At 48.0% G+C, this 22,853-nt stretch overlaps 1 protein-coding gene across 2 annotated transcripts in view; it reads right to left on the bottom strand.

Moving 5' to 3' along the window:
* The window catches only part of LMNB1 (lamin B1), a 109,944-nt gene extending 94,719 nt beyond the window's left edge, over positions 1-15,225 (bottom strand). The window contains exon 1 of one of the 2 annotated variants that reach the window (XM_063964241.1): positions 14,621-15,225. In XM_063964241.1, coding sequence (XP_063820311.1) covers positions 14,621-14,973 — 353 coding nt within the window. In that variant the 5' untranslated portion in view covers positions 14,974-15,225. The remainder of the gene's footprint in view (positions 1-14,620) is intronic. The other variant, XM_063964242.1, reaches the window with a different exon arrangement.
* Between the last annotated feature and the right edge of the window lie 7,628 nt (positions 15,226-22,853).

Below are 22,853 nucleotides of genomic sequence, written 5' to 3'. Positions count from 1 at the left end.
GATCCCCCAGGGGGAGGCCCACCCCATCATGCGGCAGGCTTATCGGTCTTGGCTGCTGGCTGACGGGCAGCCCAGGCTCTTTTGGGCTTTGGCTTACCAGGTGTGGAAGTGCGGGCCTGCTTATGGTACGCCTGACCTTTTGCTTTACCTGAAGGACGAAAGGACGTACCTTTAGCCTTCGACACAGAAGGAGCTGTATTAGGCAGACAGGCAGTTTTGGCAGTAGCCAAGTCAGCCACTATCTTATTTAAATCCTCCCCAAACAGAATATCCCCCTTGAAAGGGAGTACCTCCAGAGTTTTTCTAGAGTCCAGATCCACAGATCAGGATCTCAGCCACAATATCCTGCGAGCCAGGACTGACTTAGTAGAGGCCTTGGCTGCTAGGATACGGGCATCAGAAGCCGCCTCTTTAATATAACGAGAAGCTGTGACAAGCATTGTCTAGCATGGTCAGAGGAGATTTCAGCTTCTAACTCCAAGGCCCATGCTTCAATAGCCTCTGCCGCCCATGTAGCTGCAAGAGTGGGCCTTTGTGCAGCACCCGTGAGGGTGTAAATCGCTTTTAGACAACCCTCGACGCGTTTATCCGTAGGCTCTTTTAGAGACGTGACGGTAGTGACAGGTAGAGCTGAGGAAACCACCATCCTAGCCACATGCGAGTCTACTGGAGGAGGCGTTTCCCAATTCATAGACAGCTCTGGCGCAAGGGGATAGCGAGCCAGCATCTTCTTTTGAGGCACAAACTTCATAACCGGGCTTTGCCAGGGTTCCTGACGTATATCCACTAGGTGGTCAGAGTGAGGTAAAACTTGTTTAATCACCTTCTGACGCTTGAACCTATCTGGTTTCTTAGGAGGAACGGATGGCTCGGGATCATCCGTAATCTGCATAATTAACTTAATAGCCTCCAAAAGATCAGGAACATCCACATGTGAACTACCCTCCCCATCAGCCGTATCCGAGTCAGAACCTGTGGGGTCAGTGTATGTGCTGTCTTCATCAGACGAGATGTCAGTGACAGCAGTGGATTGTGAGGAGACGAGCGCTCGCTTAGAGGACCTCTTGGACTTAGGCGAGCGTTGGTCAGACTTTTTAGTAGTCAGGGACCTTTGATAAAGCAGCAGTTAGCTGTGAAATGCATCAGTTGTGAGCCTGTGTCACCTCTTCACGGATCACTCATCACCGCTTGGACCACTGTGGACTCTGCTAAAAGTGCTGCCATTTGAACACATCCATATACCAATCCACATCCATATACCAAGGACCGAATTTCATTACAATCACGCAATACTGGTGAGGACTTTCCTGTTTTATTGCTACACTACTGGGACAGATATTCCTCCAGCGTTGAGATTACAAGTTTTCGGCCCAGGGACAGTGCAACAGCCCCAGAATAAGGGACATTTCAACTAAGCGGGTCCTATGGGGACATTGGAGCAAGCGGCAAGTGACTAACTTATAATTGAATGGTGACTGGAAGCTCATTGATGCAGTGTGACCTATTTTAATCATTTTACTCTGTATTCTAATTTTAATCTATTAAATATCACTGTATTTCCTAAAGACAATCCATCTCAGCTAGCGCTTCCATTCTGTTTTTTTGTTTGCATGTTCCATTATATAGGTGTGACTAGACTATTTAGACACCTGCTCATTACACACAAATTGGAGCTACAGCTATAGCACCCCTTTCCAACTCAGTTGGCTATTTTCGTTCTTGCATAGGGACTGGTTCAACTTCTTTAATTGAGCAGATAAATCATCTGCCCATGGCAGGTTAGCTGCAGGGACCACATACGGTTGTACCGGCATTGGGGGTCCCATAGGGGGTGTCAGTTTATGAACTAGCATATGCAGAAGCGTGGAAAAGCAGCCCACGGAGGGTCAGTATGTGCCTCCGTTGCCACAGTCCCACTGGGGGGCAAGGAGCCCCCAGAACCAGAGCCCACAGCTGCTATATTCTCCCCATATGTGCCTGTGGCTTCAGCAACACCAGCAGTGTGTTCTGCCCCAGAACTGTTACCCTCAGTAGCAGACATGATATAACTTGCAGTATGAGGTAACAGTACAATTAGCAGCACTATATCCCTAAACCCAAACCCCTGCACAGTGTAGTCAGCACCAGCAGAGATAAAGGAGAGATATGGTGACTAAATCACAGAGAAAAATCAGGATTTTGGTACTTACCGATAAATCCCTTTCTCCGATTCCACAGGGGCCACTGGAGCGTAGTTACAATGGGGAATAGTAGGCAGTAATTGGGAGCTGGCACTTTAAACAAAATTCTAACCCTGTGGCTAGCTCCTCCCCTACTATCTCCCCTCCAAGCCAGTCTACGTAAAACTGTGCCCAAGGAGAGCTGTAATAGAGAAACCTATAAAGGTAGAGGAGGTTATTGACGTCTACTGAACCAGGATAATCCAAACTAACCCTGGAATCGAACCTAATAATCATAAACAGGTTAACCTGAACTCAACCAACGGTCATCAATTGAACCGCAGACCGTTAAACAAAAAACAACAAGGAAGAACAGCGCTGGGCGGGCGTCCAGTGGCCCCTGTGGAATCGGAGAAAGGGATTTATCGGTAAGTACCAAAATCCTGATTTCTCCTTCATCCACTAGGGGCCACTGGAGCGTAGTTACAATGGGGACGTCCCAGAGCTCCCAGAACGGGTGGGAGAGCGCTGAGAGTCCTGTAAAACCGCTCGGCCAAAGTGAGATGCAGAGGCCGCAAAAGTGTCAAACTTGTAGAATCTGACAAAAGTATGACGGCCGGACCAAGTAGCCGCCCGACATAAAGTAGTCATAGAGACCCCCCGGGCAGCCGCCCAAGAAGGTCCTACAGAGCGTGTGGAGTGTGCTGAAATAGAAGATGGAGGTTCCCGAGAAGCCGCCAAATAAGCTTGTCTGATGGTCAGTCGAATCCATCGAGACAAGGTCTGCTTAGATGCCGGCCAACCACGGCGGGCAGCGTCGTACAGCACAAATAGGGAATCAGACTTCCGAATAGTCGAAGTCCTATCCACATAGATCTTGAGCGCTCTTACTACGTCCAATGATCTCACATCTGGAGAGTCCCCTGAGAGGGCCGGTACAACAATCGGCTGATTGATGTGAAAATCAGACACCACTTTTGGTAGAAAGGACATACGAGTACGAAGCTCGGCCCTATCCGCATGAAACACCAGGTAAGGAGACCTGCAAGAGAGAGCCCCCAGTTCCGACACCCGTCTAGCTGAAGCCAGTGCCAGGAGCAGAACCACCTTCCAGGTGAGATATTTTATCTCTACTGATTCCAGGGGCTCAAACATTGAAGACTGCAGAAAGGACAGGACCAGACTGAGGTCCCATGGTGCTGTCGGAGGACGGAAGGGAGGCTGTATTCGAAGAATCCCTTGAAAGAAGGTCTGAACCTCAGGCAGCAAGGCTAACCGTTTCTGGAAGAAAACCGAAAGAGCAGAGACCTGCACCTTTAGTGAGCCTAGTCTTAGGCCTGCTGAAAAACCTGCCTGCAAAAAACGGAGAAGACGGGCTAAGCTATACACGGAAGGAGAATACTGTCGACTTTCACACCATGCTACATAGGCCTTCCAAATGCGGTAGTAGTGAGAAGATGTAACCGACTTTCTAGCCCGAAGCATAGTAGGTATAACTGTACGAGGAATCCCCTTCCTTGTCAAGATGGCTTTCTCAACAGCCACGCCGTCAAACGTAGCCTGCGTAAGTCTGGATAACAAAAGGGGCCCTGTTGTAGAAGGTCGTCTCGTAGTGGTAGGGTCCAAGGCTCGGCCACCGACAACTGATGTAGAGCGGAGTACCAAACCCTGCGCGGCCAATCTGGAGCTATTAGGAGAACCAGAGCGTCTTCTCTCTTGATGCGTTGCAGAACCTTTGGCAACAGCGGAAACGGAGGAAAGAGGTAAACGAATTGGAAATTCCAAGGAGCCGTTAGAGCATCCACGCCCGCCGCCGTCGGGTCCCTTGTCCGAGAGTAGTAAAGAGGCAACTGATGGTTCAGGCGGGACGCCATGAGGTCGATCTGTGGTCTTCCCCACCGGCGGACCAGTTGCCCAAACACCTGGGGATGTAGCGACCATTCTCCCGGGTGCATGTCCTGCCGACTTAGATAGTCGGCTTCCCAATTGTCCACTCCCGGGATGAATATTGCCGATAAGGACAGAGCATACTTCTCCGCCCAAAGAAGGATGTTGGTGACTTCCCTCATCGCTGCTCGGCTGCGAGTGCCGCCCTGACGGTTGATGTATGCTACCGTCGTGGCGTTGTCGGACTGAACTCTGACCGCTCGACCTTGCAGGAGGTGATGTGCCTGCAGCAGGGCGTTGTACACCGCCCTTAGTTCGAGGATGTTTATGTGGAGAGCGGATTCGTGGATTGACCAGCGCCCCTGAAACTGATGTCCCAGGGTCACTGCTCCCCAGCCTCGCATACTGGCGTCCGTGGTGAGGAGAGTCCAATCCCATATGCCGAACAGTCTTCCTTCCAACAGATGGGTCGACTGGAGCCACCAGAGTAGCGATGACCGTGCTTTTGGAGATAGCGTCACCCGCTGATGAAGGAACAGATGAGATCCTGACCATTGATTTAGAAGACATAGTTGAAACGGTCGAGAGTGGAAGCGACCGTACGGAAGAGCCTCGAACGCCGCTACCATCTTTCCCAGCAGGCGAATGCACAGATATACCGACACCCGATGGTGCTGAAGGACCAGTCTTACCAGTGTTTGCAGAGAAAGTATCTTGTCCCGCGGAAGGAAAACCCTCTGACGGACCGTGTCGAGAATCATTCCCAGAAACAACAGCCGTTGTGCGGGGCATAAGTGAGACTTCGGGAAATTCAGGACCCACCCGTGTCGGATCAGAAAGTCCTGTGTCATCTGGATATTCTGAAGTAATCGTTCTGCTGTGTTTGCTTTTATTAGCAGATCGTCCAGATAGGGGACAATTGTCACACCCTGCTTCCGAAGTAGGGCCATCATGACCGCCATGATCTTTGTGAACACTCTGGGGGCAGAAGAGAGACCGAAAGGAAGGGCCTGGAACTGTAAATGAGTGTCCTGTATTGCGAACCGGAGAAAAGCCTGGTGAGGAGGCCAAATGGGAACATGTAAGTATGCGTCCTTGATGTCTAAGGATGCCAGAAACTCGTCCTTTTCCAACCCCGCAATAACAGACTGGAGAGACTCCATCTTGAACTTGAACACCTTCAAATACGGATTGAGGTCCTTCAAGTTCAGGATTGGTCTGACTGAGCCGTCCGGCTTCGGTACAAGAAACAGGCTTGAGTAATAGCCCCGTTTTCGATGATGCGAGGGAACCGGGATCACTACCCTTGCAGACAGAAGCTTCTGGACCGCGGTTTGTAAGGCAACTCCCCGGTTGTCGGAAACTGGCAAACCCGTGGTAAAGAACCGCTGGGGTGGTTGTTCCCGAAAAACGAGCTTGTAACCGCAAGTGATGAGATCCCGGACCCAAGCATCTGGGCAGGACTGTATCCAGACCTCCTTGAAATCCCACAAACGAGCTCCCACCCTGTGATCCCCCAGGTGGGAGGGAGGCCCGTCATGCGGTGGCAGTGCCAGAAGACTTAACGTCTGACTGGGTTGAGGCTGCGGAACCTCTACCCCTGCCACCGCCTCTACCTCTACCTCTCTGGCCACGGAAGGTAGAAGCTCCACCCCTGGCCCGTCCTCGAAACCTGGAAGGGGCACGAAAGGATCGAAAAGAGGGACCCCTATATGGTCTGCGAGCGGCTGGAGCAGTAGAAGGAAGATAAGCCGACTTACCCCCCGTAGCCGTAGAGATCCAGGCATCCAGATCTTTACCAAACAGAAACTCACCCGTAAAGGGTAACGCCTCTGCCGCCCTTTTGGATTCCGTATCCGCCTGCCAATTTCGGAGCCATAACGTTCTGCGGGCCGCAATTGTTAAAGCAGAAATTCTAGCTCCGAGAACACCTATGTCCTTGGACGCTTCGCAAAGATAAAGGGCTGATTCACGGATGTGCTCCGCCAGGTCTATCAATTGATCCGCCGGTAATTCGTCACGAATTCCAGAGGACAATTGTTCCGCCCAAGCTTCGATCGCCTTGTTGACCCAACAACCTACCTGTGCCGGGCGCTGCAAAACCCCTGCCGCAGAGTAAATATTCTTTAAGGTAGACTCCAACTTCCTATCTGGCGCCTCCTTAAGTGAAGTTGCCCCCGGAACAGGCAGGACCGTCTTTTTGGACAGATGAGACACCGAAGGATCCACGATCGGAGAGTTCTCATAGCGCGTTCTGCTATCTGCGGGAAAAGGATAGGAAGACAACATTTTTCTTGATACCTGAAATCTTGCGTCTGGATGCTTCCAGGCTGTCGTTATGAGCGCATCCAGCTCCTCCGAAACTGGAAAAGTCACCGGCAGGTATTGGTCTGTGCCAAACCTTGAAGGGCGTAAGGTGTCTTCCGTCTCCTCCACCTGTAACACTGAGCGAATAGCAGTAATAAGAGCCTCTATACCCTGTGCTACTGGTTCAGAGTCCCCATATACCTGATCGTCAGTATCCTGGATATCCACTTCCTGTATATCCTGCACATCTAACTCCGCCTCATCTAATTGAGGCATATCATCGTCAAAGTCCTGTAACACCGAGGCTAGCAATCTCTTTTTTGCAGCCTGTTGGGGGGGACTAAAGGACGGGGCTTGGGAAGGTATTACAGCCCTGGAAAGTCCTTCCACTGACTTTGCCAATGAGACTGCCCATGCAGGTTCTGGCACCGGTACCGGGACAAGCTGTCGGAACTGGGCCGCCTCTCTATCTTTCCGAGAGGCTTTAAGTTCCCCCGTCAGCAGGGACATCACCTCTGTGAGTTGTGTCGTCCATGTCGGGGCGCTCTGGGGTTCCGAGGAGGTCTGGGCTGATTGTTGTGATTCCTCACTTAAAACCTGACCCTGCTTTTGAGCTGCCTTGGAGCCTTTAGTGGCCATGGCAGCACCTAAACTTGATACCCTTCCCCCACAGTAAACAGCTATAGGCAGAATGGGAGGGAGGGGAGGGAAGCAGGGAAGAACGTAGCCACAGCAGCCTATCTGTCCTGCACGATACTGTGTGCAGTGACAGGCTGCAATAAACAAAACCTGTACCTTGCAGTGCCCCCGAGTGCCCCCCCTTCCCCACTGTAACTCTCTTGCCGTGACGCGTGGCCTCCGTCCCGCGCTGCTGAAGAACGGGTCCCCGGCGCGCTGTTACTTCCGGGCGCGCAGAGCGGGATTAAGCCCCGCCCCCCTCCTTGACGGCGCCAAATTTAAAACTGCAATGCGCGCCTATGTCGGATCCCTGTAGCGGCTCTGTGAGCCGCGCTGCCAGGGATCCGAGCAGCGAGGAGAGCGGGCGGCTGGCGGTCGGGCGGATGTGAGCGCGGCACAGCGCTTTTTTTTTTTTTTTTTTAGTGAATAAAAATAATAATAATAATCCGAGGAGGGGGGGGGGGGGGTTGGGGGGGTGGTAGGTTGTCAGGGTGCTAAGAAACATCTTATCATGGGGCTGGGAACCCAGTGTATGCTATACGGAGCACCATACCATTAGGCTATGGGAGAAGCACTTCTGTAGTCACTGACAGTCTAGTTATAGCTAGAGAAGGAGCACTAACCCTCTAGTCTATAGAAGGGCTCTCAGCAAAAAACCCCTTGTCACCCCTTCAACCCATGCCTGGGTGGAGGGTATGCACACACTCACCTTTCAGGGGTGGCCCCGACACACTCCGCACGCAGCGGTGTCCGAATGGAGTGGCCGCGACACGCGCCGCACGCAGCGGTGTCCGACCATTTTTTATACTCACCGCTGCCTTGCTGCCGGAATCTTCTGCTGGATGGAGTGGCCGCGACACGCGCCGCACGCAGCGGTGTCCGCCAACTCAGGAGAGCTCAGTGTCTCCCTCAGCCGGGGCCCATCCCTAGCCGCACGCAGCTGCGATGGGACCCCGCCGGCAGCTCCCACGGTGCAGACTGGCAGTGGCAGAGCTGCCAGTCTGTGTGTGTATGTGAGAAAAAATAAAATAATAAAGAAAAAATAAAAATTTCTTCAGCTAAACCCAAGTGAACCAGCTCCCTTGGGCACTAAACTAAGACTGGCTTGGAGGGGAGATAGTAGGGGAGGAGCTAGCCACAGGGTTAGAATTTTGTTTAAAGTGCCAGCTCCCAATTACTGCCTACTATTCCCCATTGTAACTACGCTCCAGTGGCCCCTAGTGGATGAAGGAGAAATACGTAATACAGTATATCTTTGTGAAAATCCTATATTAACACCACCTGATGCACCAAGCCCCCTCAGGTTATAGAATATAGGGATAGCTAGTTGAGTGAAAGATACGAGATGGACACCACTCAGCTATCAATGCACACACAAATCGTCACAGTTTGTACAATGCAGAGGTTATTACAGACAATACTGCACTGGACTAGCTTACACAGCTATATAACAATAGATATAACACTACACAGTAAGGAACTGGATGTATATCACAGGGTAATTGTACTATAAACCCTTGACTAAATGCACTCTCTTACTAACACTGACTAAAAAGGCAGGTAGAATACTAAAGTGTCAGTTACATAGGAGGATTTGCCCAAGCAGTCCCAGGAACAGTGAGGTGAGGTATAATGGTGCCGCAGACACTGACAGGGAGTGAGGAAAAGACAGATGCAGCTCCAGGACGGGAACACTTGCTGGAAATGGCGCCCTGAGGCTGGGGGAGGGGCTTCAGGTCTAAGCATTATCCACCTTGCTGGCAAAACCACCGGGTACTGTGGGCGATATTAAAATCTGTTTTAAGAGAAAACCTGACCTGCGCCCATGCCCTGGTGATCTAGTGGGATCGCCTGTATCCAGTGTCCACCGCGCGCAACACTCCCCCCACTGACCGCGCCGGATCACGATAAAGACCGGATCCCGCGAGCGGGACCCACTTACCACCTACCGAAGCGCAGCCACGCGATCCTGGAGAGCCCCAGCCGTGTGTGTCTAACATGAAGAAAACCGGAGCCTCCGCTGTAGGTACCCGGCAACCAGGGCTCGGGAGTGTACAGCGCCGCTGGGGAGAGCTGGAGCTGCAGCAGTGAATGTCAGAAGACATTTACCACCGCTGCTGCCCTTGAAGTCTTCACTTTTTACCTCATAAAAAGCTTTTCTCAGGGCTGCTTGGAGCAGCCCCTCTGTTAAGTGCCTGCTTACTGCAGCACCAACTGACAAACTGAGCTCCTGTGCTGGGAGGCGGGGTGATATAGGAGGCGGCACTGTGCATCTTGGGAAGAAGGTCAAAGCTTTGAGCCTGTTGGTGCCTTGGATCAAGATCCTACTCTACAACCCATTGTCCAGACTTGTGGAGCCCAGTGTACCCCGCAGCAGAATTATTATATACATTTGCTGAAAAAGAACTTTCATAATTTTTTAATCATTAATACAAAAGTGAAAAATCTGTCATTTTAAATTAATAGTAGAAGAAAAACAAATTTAAAAACCTTTGCTGGTGTACTCGGCATACCTGAAATAAGACTAAACCTTTGCATTATGTATCAACAAAATTGCTTTATGATTTCAGTTAGGGTGAGTGCCTCAGCAAAGAGTACTTTTCATTTTTCTCTAACTGACCCTTTACTCATGGGAGCACATCCAGTGTGAATTTTCTTACCCATATTGGCCTTTATAATCGTAACACTTGATAAGACCTACCCTGACACACAGGGCCAGATTCAACCCCCCCCCCCCTTCCTGACAGCGATTGCACCAGCCAACAGTATTCTAATGTTACGCGACAAGTTCATAGCAGCCAGCTACCTACCGCCTGAGGGTAGCAAGCTGAAATGCATGTAGAGACCCATTTGAGCACCCAAAAGTGTCTTTTCACAAGAACACTGGTTACTTTAGTCAGATTTAGGTGCTTTGCGCACTTAAATCAGACTAATGTGCGCGATCACGGGGGCCATTTGAATATCACCCCTCTATCTCACGTCACTTTAGATGGGAGATATGGGGTGCGATAAGATTTGAATGCCCCCATACACTGTTTTGGATGGGTCTGGGACTCCAGGTCGACACCTTAGGTCGACCTGGACAAAAGGTCGACATGAATTTATGTTTTTTTGGTGTCGTTTTCTTTGTAGAATGACCGGGAACCCCAATTAGTGCACCGCTTCGCTCGCCATGCTTCGGGCATGGTGCCTTCACTCCGCTTCGCTCGGCACAGATTACCGTTCCAATCGTAGTCCACGTGGATCGTTAAATATGAAAAGGTTCCAAAAAAAGAAAAAAATTGTGAAAAACTCATGTCGGCCTTTTTCCTGTGGACCTAAGGTGTGTCGACCTTTTTGTTGTCGACCTGGAGTCCGGATACCGTTTTGGATAGCCCTTTCTCCCTTCCCTTGGGGTAATTTACTTTAAGAACCTCCAGTAGCTTCCTTATGGTCACTAATATCCTCCTATAAAGGTCCTGCTACAGTACCTTAGTTGCCACTTTAGTGGTCCAGGACAATTTCAAGCACTTCTGCCATGCCACCTTTTGTACAAAAATAGTAGGAACACCATGAGCTCTGCAAACATCAATTTGTAATTAAATCGTGAATTTCACAGGTGTGCACATTCACGTGATACACAAGTTTCATGATACGAGTTCTTTTGCAAAGTCATCTAATTTCGGACCACTCAGTCTTGCTTGGCTCAGCATCAGCTCCAGTTAGGTAGAGAAAACGTCAAATACACAGCAGTAATGAAGGCTTTGCTATAACGAGGAGATGCACAACTATCAAGGTGGTGATATATATTGAATGTGTTGAACACAAAGGAAATCTGAACTTCAGACTTCCTTTTTTCTGAAAATCAAGTAGGGAGTGTCATTCACCAGCATTCCAAACACTGCTGGCTGCAGACACTGATGTGTGCCTACTCATAAACAGGTAAGTGTAGGAGAGCTTGGGTATTCAGCTGCCAGAGTACATTTCTAGTAACCTCAATAGCCATGTTTTACATAACTGTTGATTTATATCAAATCACGATACGTTGATAGTTATGCAACGCTGCAAAGTTGTCCTAATTAAACAATACTGTGTGAAAAAGTTACTAGAATGCTCTAATTCTACACTAACATTCAGCAGATATCTGATGTAAGTCAGGAGTTAAACATGGGACTGTTTTACACAAGATCGCAGTACTGGGATTTGCTACTATTTGCACAATGCAGCACCGGAATTATTTTTTGAAGCAACCACCTAAAGTCATTACATAAGCAGATCTGAAGACATGCACTGTTTTTGGCTTTATAGCAAGTGTACTTCAGCTGTGAAAGATCACATTACAAACTTGGGCCTCCTTCCAAATGCAGCTGCTACAGCAAGAAGTTCAGTATGCCAGACACCCAGTCCATCAGCTAAGATTACAACCTCCGAACAAGCACAAAGCAGAATCCCATAACCATTTTATAAGAGGCAAATTTCAGGTTATCACTTCTCATTTGTAGGAGACAAGCCTGCTGTAAACCAAGATACATTCCTTTTACATACTACAGGTTGAGTATCCCATATCCAAATATCCGAAATACGGAATATTCCGAAATACGGACTTTTTTGAGCAAGAGTGAGATAGTAAAACTTTTGTTTTCTGATGGCTCAATGTACAAACTTTTTTTAATACAGTTATTAAAAATATTGTATTAAATGACCTTCAGACTGTGTATATAAGGTGTATATGAAACATAAATGAATTGTGTGAATGTAGACACTTTGTTTAATGCACAAAGTTATAAAAAATATTGGCTAAAATTACCTTCAGGCTGTGTGTATAAGGTGCATATAAAACAAATGCATTCTGTGCTTAAATTTAGGTCCCATTGCCATGATCTCATTATGTTATGCAATTATTCCAAAATACGGAAAAATCCCATATCCAAAATACCTCTGGTCCCAAGCATTTTGGATAAGGGATACTCAACCTGTACTTGATTAACATGCAAAAAACTTCAAATGAAGATCATACACCATATCCTACATTTTGTTTGCATTCCAACCTGAACTCGTTCATATCTTTCAGTGTGGAGGCTCCAGCGATGAACGATTCGCAGCCCCGCGCTCGTTCATCGCTGGTCACCCGTCGGCTGTGCATGCAGGCCAATATGGATGATCTCGTCCATATTTGCCTGCACGTCTATGGAGCCGGGTGACAGGGGGAGTGAAGAAACTTCGCCCCCCCGCCGCCGGGTCGCCCGTATCGGCCGTCGGGCACCTCGGCGGCACATCGCCATATGTGTAGGGCCCATTAAAGATATATCTGCTGTTAAATCTATTGGTGCCCATACACGTGAGATTATCGGTACTAGCCTTTGATTTCAACTGGAAATGTGAGAGAAATCGGGGGATTGTACGCACATTTTAGGTACCTTTCGACGCAATGCGCGGGCACGCCGGTCGAATCTCACGTCTCAAGATAGTATGTGCTGCACTTAATATTTATCAAATCGCGGTGCGATAGCATGTGTTTTTAAAAACACATGCTATATATCGCACTGCGATGTGTGATGGGCACCCGCCCGGAAGCAGCCAGAGGCTACTCCCACTCAGTGGTGACGTGCCCATCACGTGATTACCATGCAATCTATTGCATGCTAGTCACTTTGGCAGTTCAGGTGCGATTTCATCACACCTGAACTGCCGGTGCGATGCCCTGCGATGTCACGTCGCAGGGCATCACACAAGTGTATGGGCACCATTACTGCAGCTCTATATGCAGATGGGGATTGTTCATACACCATGAAAGATGCACGAATATATCTGTAGATATATTGGTCATCTGCTGAAAGACTTATTTCAGATATATTGCTTGAACACACCTGAAGATCAGCGAAAGATATATTGGACAACCAACTGATGGGCCAATTTATCTGCCAGTGTGTACCCAGCATAATACTGCAGGTTGCGGTGTAGTCTATTATACTGAAATAGGTGAAGTGTATTATCTGGGTGAGGAGACCCCGACAATGAGGTTTCTCAGGGACTAGAGACTATGCAACTTTCCAACACTGAAGGAGTCAGTTTTGCAGCAGAGCATTAAGAACGCGAGCCAACTATTGGGGGGGTATTCAATTTGTGCCTTTTTTTTTAACTTGTAAGTTTGCAGGTCGAATACACATTTGATCTATTCAAAACCGGCTGAATGAAAACCATGTGGATCAACAAAATTGCCGCTGATCCACGTTTCGTTGAATTTGCAGGCGTTTGTTCGTTTTTTTCACCCATGCTGATTCAAAATTGAAAAGGCATGGCGAAAGCAGCGCAAAAACCTGCCGAAAACACCCGCGATTGAATGGTCAACTGTCAAATTAGCACTGGTTTTTTTCCAATGGTTGGAAAACTTGGCGTGGATTGAATTTACCCCCCCCCCGTTAGGTCTATGACACAGGAGTTACTAAAGCTATATATAATCGGTGGTATAGCCATGATTTAACTAATTTACTTTGATTGCTTTTACACAAGACTTGGCTAGGCAAGGCGAGCTGAGGTCATGTGCCCTGCATCTGCTACTAATCAGCATGAACACAGCTGCTGACCCATTCTTCAGACTAAATACAGCACAATCCCAAAACAGACACTGCAAGTAACATCACACCTCTTATGTCATTTGTTAACGCCTCCAAAGTAAGATTCTCATTAGCAAATCTGGGAAAACGCAACAAGGCAGGATATTAAGAACCACATACTGCACAGCTACACGAGAGCAGGCGTGTACAAATGTTGGATTGATGGACACTATCAATCTAAGTAGAGCAATATCAAGTTCAGGATGGTAAAAGGATCAGCAAAAGTTAGATGCAACATCGCTTGGAAAGTGAGAAAGTCCCAGCCAATCAGCTCCTAACTGCCATGTCACAGGCAGTTTGAAAAGTAGCAGTTAGTAGCTGATTGGCTGTTACTTTCACTGTCCAGTGTATAGCTTTCCAAGCGACGATGCTTCGTCTAACCCTTAAAATGAATGGCAAATGAATGTTGCCAACTTTCAGTAGTCCGGAAAGGGGTGGCTGTGACCCATGGCAGAGCATCAGATTGCCAAGCATTGGGATTCAGCAGTCGGGGAGATGGGCAGAAAGGGGTGTGAGACCCATGGATAACTTACGATTCATTGGTAAAATAAATAAATAAAAGGGGGCGGGTCACCCACACCCAGCTCTTGACAGGATGGTGCTGCACCCTCCAAAACAATAATCTCTTCTCTGTGTCTAGCACTGCATGCAAGCGATTGGTCCTCTCCATTAACCCTTCCCAGTCACTACTACAGAGCTCTGCTGGCACGCACATGACTTCCTCCATGGCCGCAGCCGCCCAGCCCCACACACCAGCATAAGTGTCCGACATAAAAGTTAGCCAGCGTCCCGCAATGTGACAGCGGCACCAGGTGACCCGCCCGCTCTGTCACGCAGGCACATGGCCGGGAGCTGCTGCTCCCCCGTGAAAGAGCTACACACACCGCGCTATGAATGAAGCGGGGGATGGGCGGACACTCCGCAGCAGCGACAGGATTACCCCGCTCCCCTCAGACACTCCCGGCCGTGCCACGACCACCCCCAGCCGCCCCTCACCTGAGTTGTAGAGCCTCGTAGTCGCCGCGGACCTTGCTCAGCTCGATCTGCAGCTTGGCTTTCTCCCGGGCGGTGTCGTCCAGGATCTGCCGGGCGTCCGCCAGCTCGGTCTCGTAGAGCTCCTTCAGGCCGCTCACCTCGAGGCTGCGCACCTCCTCCCGCTCGGTGACCTGCAGCTGCAGCACGCTGTTCTCGCTCTCCAGGCTCCGCACCCGATCTATGTAGACGGCCAGGCGGTCATTGAGCTGCTGCAGCGCCTCTTTCTCCTGCAGGCGGGAGATGCGGGTCGGGCTGAGCGGGGTGCTCATGCTGCTGCGCCGGCCGGACTGCCGGGTCGGGGTGGCGGTCGCCATGGGCTCGGGCGCGAGGTGACAGCGGGCTCCACGTGAGCGCACCGGCTCTTACACGGTAACTTCACACGGCCGGCACCGGGCGCTGAACGGCGGCTCCAGCGACGGAAACGCATAGACCGCGGTGAGCACTACGAGCTCCGTGGACGGAGCGGGTGACCCGGGAGCAGGGATAACGGGCTGACCGCGTACAATGAGCCGATACCAGCTGCAGCGCAGGAGAGCGGGAGGTTTGGCCTCAAAATGGCGCCAGAATAAAAAACATGTGGTTCCCCAGGAGCCAATTAGAACGCGAGCCTCGGCCTGATTGAATTCAAATTAGAATGCGGGGGAGAGTGGGGGGAGGTGAGGCGGGAGCTGCGCTCGCATACAATGGGAGGAGGGGGGCAGGGAGGCAACGCAGCCGGCCCAGCCCAGGGCTTAGTTCCACCTATACACTAATGCTGCTGCTGCTTTGTGCCCAGAGAGGATCATCATATGTATCCCCGTACTGCGAGCTGCAGTGAGCCCTGTTTATGTAAATAACTAATGTTTGTTTGAAACAAATAAGTAAATCGATATCCTGATTTGTAGGTTCCCTGTCACATTGTTACATTTTAAACTGCGTGTTATAAATGGCCATTAATCAGTTATGCTGGAAAACGTTATCGTGTTACAAATGCACATTTGTCTACATAAACCCTAAGGGGCAATCCACTTACACACAATGAATTTGCAGGTGTGCCATAAGCTGCATTTACAGTACCAATGACTCGCAGATTTTTGTTCACAGTCTCATTGGGCTGCCTGCAAGAAATAATATGAGATTCCGGCACTAGAAGGGGCCGCAATAAGTGCAAGTTTAGGTGCCGTTACCAGCATTTACTCGCTACTGCATTGTCAAATTGTACCCTTCCTGGGTAATTGGATTCACCCCCCTAAACTAGGCCAACTCTCAGATAATGGGCGGGATGCATGACACATCTCATTTTGCATATGATGCATCCCACTAATCATTGTAAGGATAACAGCGTTTACTAACACCGTATGCATGCAGAAGATCACAAAGGACAGCTCTCCCGGTAAGAGATGGCCTTAACGAAAGAAGGACGTCCTGGTTTATGACCCGGGAGTGCTGGGAGGGATCTGATTTGATCCCTCTTGGGGAAACATAGAAGCCCATAGGTTACGCCAAAGAAAGCGTTGCCCAACACATTTAAGCTCCGGAATGTATTGCTTTCCGGAGCTTGGTGCATATGTGGTAGGCGGCAAACCTCAGAAAACGACATTTTGGGAAGTTTGACAGCAAATTATGCTTTGATGCATCCTGCCCAAAATGTCTCCAATAGACAGTTTGGCCTTTATCAGTAGTGGACACCGGAGTCTTGGATGAGATAATATGCAGCCTTCCCTCTGCGCACTAGTGTGCCCCGGAATGTGCAAACCCTGAGCCCCCCATTTTCTGACCCCCCCCCACAATAGCACAACTTATGGTTTTAGATAGTCCACCATCGCCGCACTACCACGTCCACCATCGGCACTCGCACTTGCCATCTGCATATGGCTTCTGTGGAAGCAGCTATGCATCCGAGAATGCAGACCACTTGCAGTCACACTCCAGAGACACTTCCAATACACATCCATGTGGCAGATTACATTCCCTTCATACCGCCTCCCAGTCATCGCCCTGGAATACCCATCGCTTTCCCTCTCCATTTCTGGTGCCAGCACCTGCATACACAGTGGCACATTTGTTTGAACACTCAGGGTAATATTTTGCGCATGCGCAGAAGCAAATGTTCGCTAAACTGTAAACATTGTGCATGTTTTGCGTCCACCTCTGCTTCTGGCCCTTTATCTGACAAACTGAAACCATCAGATATTGTGGGCATACACTGTTAGATATCTCACAGGATGTTGCCACTATATCTGCTTTCCTCCCTGGGAAGGAAACATTTCCCCCGTTCCTCCTCTGTGAAGGAACATGGGAAATATCATGCGGTTGGCTGCAGCAGTGCATAAACTTGCAGATGTGGCCAACCCGTTTTCTGATCTTTAGGACATGCTGGACGAGTTCAACATGTCCGACAGACAGACAATTACTGATTAGTCGCGGCAATATACTGTTTGATTATTGGCCCTGTCAAATAAATGTTTTTTTAGATATTATATTTCAGATGGTATAAATGTACTTTTGGATTTTATGGAAGCACCACCTTTGATAAAGACCTCCTGGTCGAAACGCGTCAGTTTGGTGCCTTACAGAACTATTCAGGGACAGTCATTTTGGGAACAGCCTCCTCTTACAAATCTGGGTAAGACTTTTTTTTCCCAGGACTTTTAACATCAGCACCAGCTGTGTATGTAGAGATAATGACATAACATCTGTGATTCCCTGTTATTGAACCGGATACCTGTTTCTTATGTTGGAATAACAATGTTTTATCTACTTTGAATACTGAATATTGTGGGATAAGGACCGTATTTGGCGTCAAAGAAACCTTGATGTGCGGGCTTCAAAGAGAAATGAAGTAAGCATTCATGTGAGCACCTGATCTTGAAAAGATACCTTTATGTATAATTGTCTTCTTACTTTCATGTAAGAAAAGTGAGAAACCATTCTGTTGGATTAATCACGTGCGGTGACCCTCCTAAAACTACTATCAAAAATCACTACCCCATAAAGAATATATTTATTTCGTAGAGAGTGGTGAATGTGTTTAGCCATTTTTATTAAAAGGTGTTACACTATGTACGATTTTTATTTTTTTGCATGTATTTCCACTTGTGTGTGATGATTGCCTGAGGAAAAAACTTCACAGCTGCATATAAGACGATAATTCGAACTCATCTGAATATTCGAACAATCTGAATATTGGGCGTTCATAGACGTTAAATAATTTGTATTATACCCTACATTGTATATCCACCTGTGGAGCGCAGAGATATTATTTTTTATATAATACATTATTTTTTATATAAAATGTTTTTTAGATGTTTGGGCTGATAATTGGACAGTGTATGCCCAGCATTATATCTTTTGCTTAATTACAGAGGCATAACAAAGGTTGACGGAGCCCTGGGCAAATGTAAAAAAAAATGTCGCCCCTTTGAAACTGTACTTTAAAATTCTTATAGTGGTACTCAAATAAAGACACACTGGAAACCCATTTTAGAAACTTTATTATAGTATAAAACTGATTTGACATGTTTTTTTTTTTTTTAACTCTCCTGTTATCAGTTTAGACTCAAATGTTAGGACACGGTTAAAATTAGAGTGTACAAGTATGTTATCAAGATGATGATGATGATTATTCATTTGTAACCATTTTGAATTGCTGATTCAACTACTCCGTGCAAGACTCCTGGCTTGTTACCAGTAGGAAATTCCTACTGAGGTCACATAGGGATTTCCTGTGACAATACAGGAGGGTTTCGGTGCCTTTCATTGCACAAATCATATTCAGCCGTTAAAGCTGATTGTTTACATTATGGGGTCAGATCCCAAAGAAAATGGTTCCTGGACTTATTGCAGCTCTTGACCACTATCTTTGTCAGACGCAGTTGTGTGGTTTGTAGGTGCGTGGTTCCCTCTATATTGATGTTTGCAAATGTCGTTCTGCTATACGATATTGTACCACATGGTGTGAGAGTTTGTAAAACTCAGTGAAAGGGTTAAGTGAGAAAGAACAAAAACAAGAGAATGCCTGCAGGTAAGAAATAGAGGTTTGATGATTCAACTCTTTGGAATGTATTTTTCATGAGCAGTCAATTTTAATACCTACCAATGTGCAATGCACTCAAAGAAATAAGGTTCCCATCCACTAGGGCAGGGGTGGGCAATTATTTCAGCTGGGGGCCACTTAACACTTTTCAGTAAATAGTCGAGGGCCGCACAGAAAATACTGTTACTCCCGGCAGGGCATTTATCGCGGATTATGTTTCGGGTGCCTGAGGCACCCGAAACATAATCCCCGATAAGTGCTGGCATCGAGAGGAGGAGCCTGCCGCATTACAACTAATAGGACAGCCCGGCGATACAATTACCCGCAATTGGATATCCCCATATATGTTTCCATAAATTACTAATAACATTATGGTGCTGATTCTGAAGTAACACACATTTATCAAAACAGAGTATACTTTTGGCAGGAACAATCAGTGCCAGAAGGCACAGAAACACATATAGCCTGACACGAATTCCCTAATGCCGCCGACATTGAATAGTCAGGTGTCAAAACCTGACCTCAAAGCACCACTTGCAAAAAAAAAAACACATTTAATACTAATAAGAATAAAACTAATTATTAATAATTAGTGATGAGCGGGTTCGGTTCCTCGAGATCCGAACCCCCCCGAACTTCACCTATTTTACACGGTTCCGAGGCAGACTCGGATCCTCCCGCCTTGCTCGGTTAACCCGAGCGCGCCCGAACGTCATCATCCCGCTGTCGGATTCTTGCGAGATTCGTATTCTATATAAGGAGCCGCACGTCGCCGCCATTTTCACTCGTGCATTGGAGATGATAGGGAGAGGACGTGCAGCGTTCTCTCAGTTTCTGTGTTCAGTGTGCTGCAAATATCTGCTCAGTGTGCTGCAAATATCTGTGCTCAGTGTGCTTGCAAATATCTGTGCTCAGTGTGCTGAAAATATCTACGTTCTCTGCCTGAAAAACGCTCCATATCTGTGCTGCATTGTAGTATATAGTAGGAGGACAGTGCAGAATTTTGCTGACCACCAGTATATAATATATAGCAGTATGGTACAGTAGTCCACTGCTCTACTTACCTCTGTGTCGTCAAGTATACTATCCATCCATACCTGTGGTGCATTTTAGTTGTGCGCAGTATATATAGTAGGAGGACAGTGCAGAATTTTGCTGAACACCAGTATATAATATATAGCAGTACGGTACAGTAGGCCACTGCTCTACCTACGTCTGTCGTCAAGTATACTATCCATCCATACCTGTGGTGCATTTTAGTTGTGCGCAGTATATATAGTAGGAGGACAGTGCAGAATTTTGCTGACCACCAGTATATAATATATAGCAGTACGGTACAGTAGGCCACTGCTCTTCCTACCTCTGTGTCATCAAGTATACTATCCATCCATACCTGTGGTGCATTTTAGTTGTGCGCAGTATATATAGTAGGAGGACAGTGCAGAATTTTGCTGACCACCAGTATATAATATATAGCAGTACGGTACAGTAGTCCACTGCTCTACCTACCTCTGTGTCGTCACGTATACTATCCATCCATACCTGTGGTGCATTTTAGTTGTGCGCAGTATATATAGTAGGAGGACAGTGCAGAATTTTGCTGACCACCAGTATATAATATATAGCAGTACGGTACAGTAGACCATTGCTATTGATATATTACTGGCATATAATTCCACACATTAAAAAATGGAGAGCAAAAATGTGGAGGGTAAAATAGGGAAAGATCAAGATCCACTTCCACCTCATGCTGAAGCTGCTGCCACTAGTCATGGCCGAGACGATGAAATGCCATCAACATCGTCTGCCAAGGCAGATGCCCAATGTCATAGTAGAGAGCATGTAAAATCCAAAAAACAAAAGTTCAGTAAAATGACCCAAAAATCTAAATTAAAAGCGTCTGATGAGAAGCATAAACTTGCCAATATGCCATTTACGACACGGAGTGGCAAGGAACGGCTGAGGCCCTGGCCTATGTTTATGGCTAGTGGTTCAGATTCACATGAGGATGGAAGCACTCATCCTCTCGCTAGAAAAATGAAAAGACTTAAGCTGGCAAAAGCACAGCAAAGAACTGTGCGTTCTTCTAAATCACAAATCTCCAAGGAGAGTCCAACTGTGTCGGTTGCGATGCCTGACCTTCCCAACACTGGACGGGAAGAGGTGGCGCCTTCCACCATTTGCACGCCCCCTGCAAGTGCTGGAAGGAGCACCCGCAGTCCAGTTCCTGATAGTCAAATTGAAGATGTCACTGTTGAAGTACACTAGGATGAGGATATGGGTGTTGCTAGCGCTGAGGAGGAAATTGACAAGGAGGATTCTGATGGTGAGGTGGTTTGTTTAAGTCATGCACCCGGGGAGATACCTGTTGTCCGTGGGACAAATATGGCCATTGACATGCCTGGTCAAATTACAAAAAAAATCACCTCGTCGGTGTGGAATTATTTTAACAGAAATGCGGACAACATTTGTCAAGCCGTGTGTTGCCTTTGTCAAGCTGTAATAAGTAGTGGTAAGGACGTTAACCACCTAGGAACATCCTCCCTTATACGTCACCTGGAGCGCATTCATTAGAAGTCATTGACAAGTTCAAAAACTTTGGGTGACAGCGGAAGCAGTCCACTGACAACTAAATCCCTTCCTCTTGTAACCAAGCTCCTGCAAACCACACCACCAACTCCCTCAGTGTCAATTTCCTCCTTAGACAGGAAAGCCAATAGTCCTGAAGGCCATGTCACTGTCAAGTCTGACGAGTCCTCTCCTGCCTGGGATTCCTCCCATGCATCCTTGAGTGTAACGCCTACTGCTGCTGGCGCTGCTGTTGTTGCTGCTGGGAGTTGATCGTTATCCCAGAGGGAAAGTCGGAAGACCACTTGTACTACTTCCAGTAAGCAATTGACTGTCCAACAGTCCTTTGCGAGGAAGATGAAATATCACAGCAGTCATCCTGCTGCAAAGCAGATAACTCAGGCCTTGGCAGCCTGGGTGGTGTTAAACGTGTGTCCGGTATCCACCGTTAATTCACAGGGAATTAGATAATTTATTGAGTTAGTGTGTCCCCGGTACCAAATACCATCTAGGTTCCACCTCTCTAGGCAGGCGATACCGAGAATGTACACAGACCTCAGAAAAAGAGTCACCAGTGTCCTAAAAAATGCAGTTGTACCCAATGTCCACTTAACCACGGACAAGTGGAGCAGGGCAGACTCAGGACTATATGACTGTGACAGCCCACTAAGTAGATGTATTGCCTCCCGCAGCAAGAACAGCAGCGGCGGCACCAGTAGCAGCATCTCGCAAACGCCAACTCGTTCCTAGGCAGGCTACGCTTTGTATCACCGCTTTCCATAAGAGGCACACAGCTGACAACCTCTTACAGAAACTGAGGAACATCATTGCAGAATGGCTTACCCCAATTGGACTCTCCTGGGAATTTGTGACATCGGACAACGCCACCAATATTGTGCGTGCATTACATGTGGGCAAATTCCAGCACGTCCCATGTTTTGCACATACATTAAATTTGGTGGTGCAGAATTTTTTAAAAAAACGACAGGGGCGTGCAAGAGATGCTGTCGGTGGCCCGAAGAATTGCGGGCCACTTTCGGCATACAGCCACCGCGTGCCGAAGACTGGAGCACCAGCAAACACTCCTGAACCTGCCCCTCCATCAGCTGAAGCAAAAGGTGGTAACGAGGTGGAATTCAACCCTCTATATGCTTCAGAGGATGGAGGAGCAGCAAAAGGCCATTCAAGCCTATACAGCTACCTACGATATAGGCAAAGGAGGGGGAATGCACCTGACTCAAGCGCAGTGGAGAATGATTTCAACATTGTGCAAGGTTCTGCAACCCTTTGAACTTGCCACACGTGAAGTCAGTTCAGACACTGCCAGCCTGAGTCAGGTCATTCCCCTCATCAGGCTTTTGCAGAAGAAGCTGGAGAGATTGAAGGAGGAGCTAAAACAGAGCGATTCCGCTAGGCATGTGGGACTTTTGGATGGAGCCCTTTATTCTCTTAACCAGGATTCACGGTTGGTCAATCTGTTGAAATCAGAGCACTACATTTTGGCCACCGTGCTGGATCCTAGATTTAAAACCTACGCTGTATCTCTCTTTCCGGCAGACACAAGTCTGCAGAGGTTCAAAGACCTGCTGGTGAGACACTTGTCAAGTCAAG

The sequence above is a fragment of the Pseudophryne corroboree genome, chromosome 1 (genome assembly GCF_028390025.1).
Source record: "Pseudophryne corroboree isolate aPseCor3 chromosome 1, aPseCor3.hap2, whole genome shotgun sequence".
Classification (NCBI taxonomy): domain Eukaryota; kingdom Metazoa; phylum Chordata; class Amphibia; order Anura; family Myobatrachidae; genus Pseudophryne; species Pseudophryne corroboree.
This window is presented reverse-complemented; position numbering and strand designations above follow the sequence as displayed.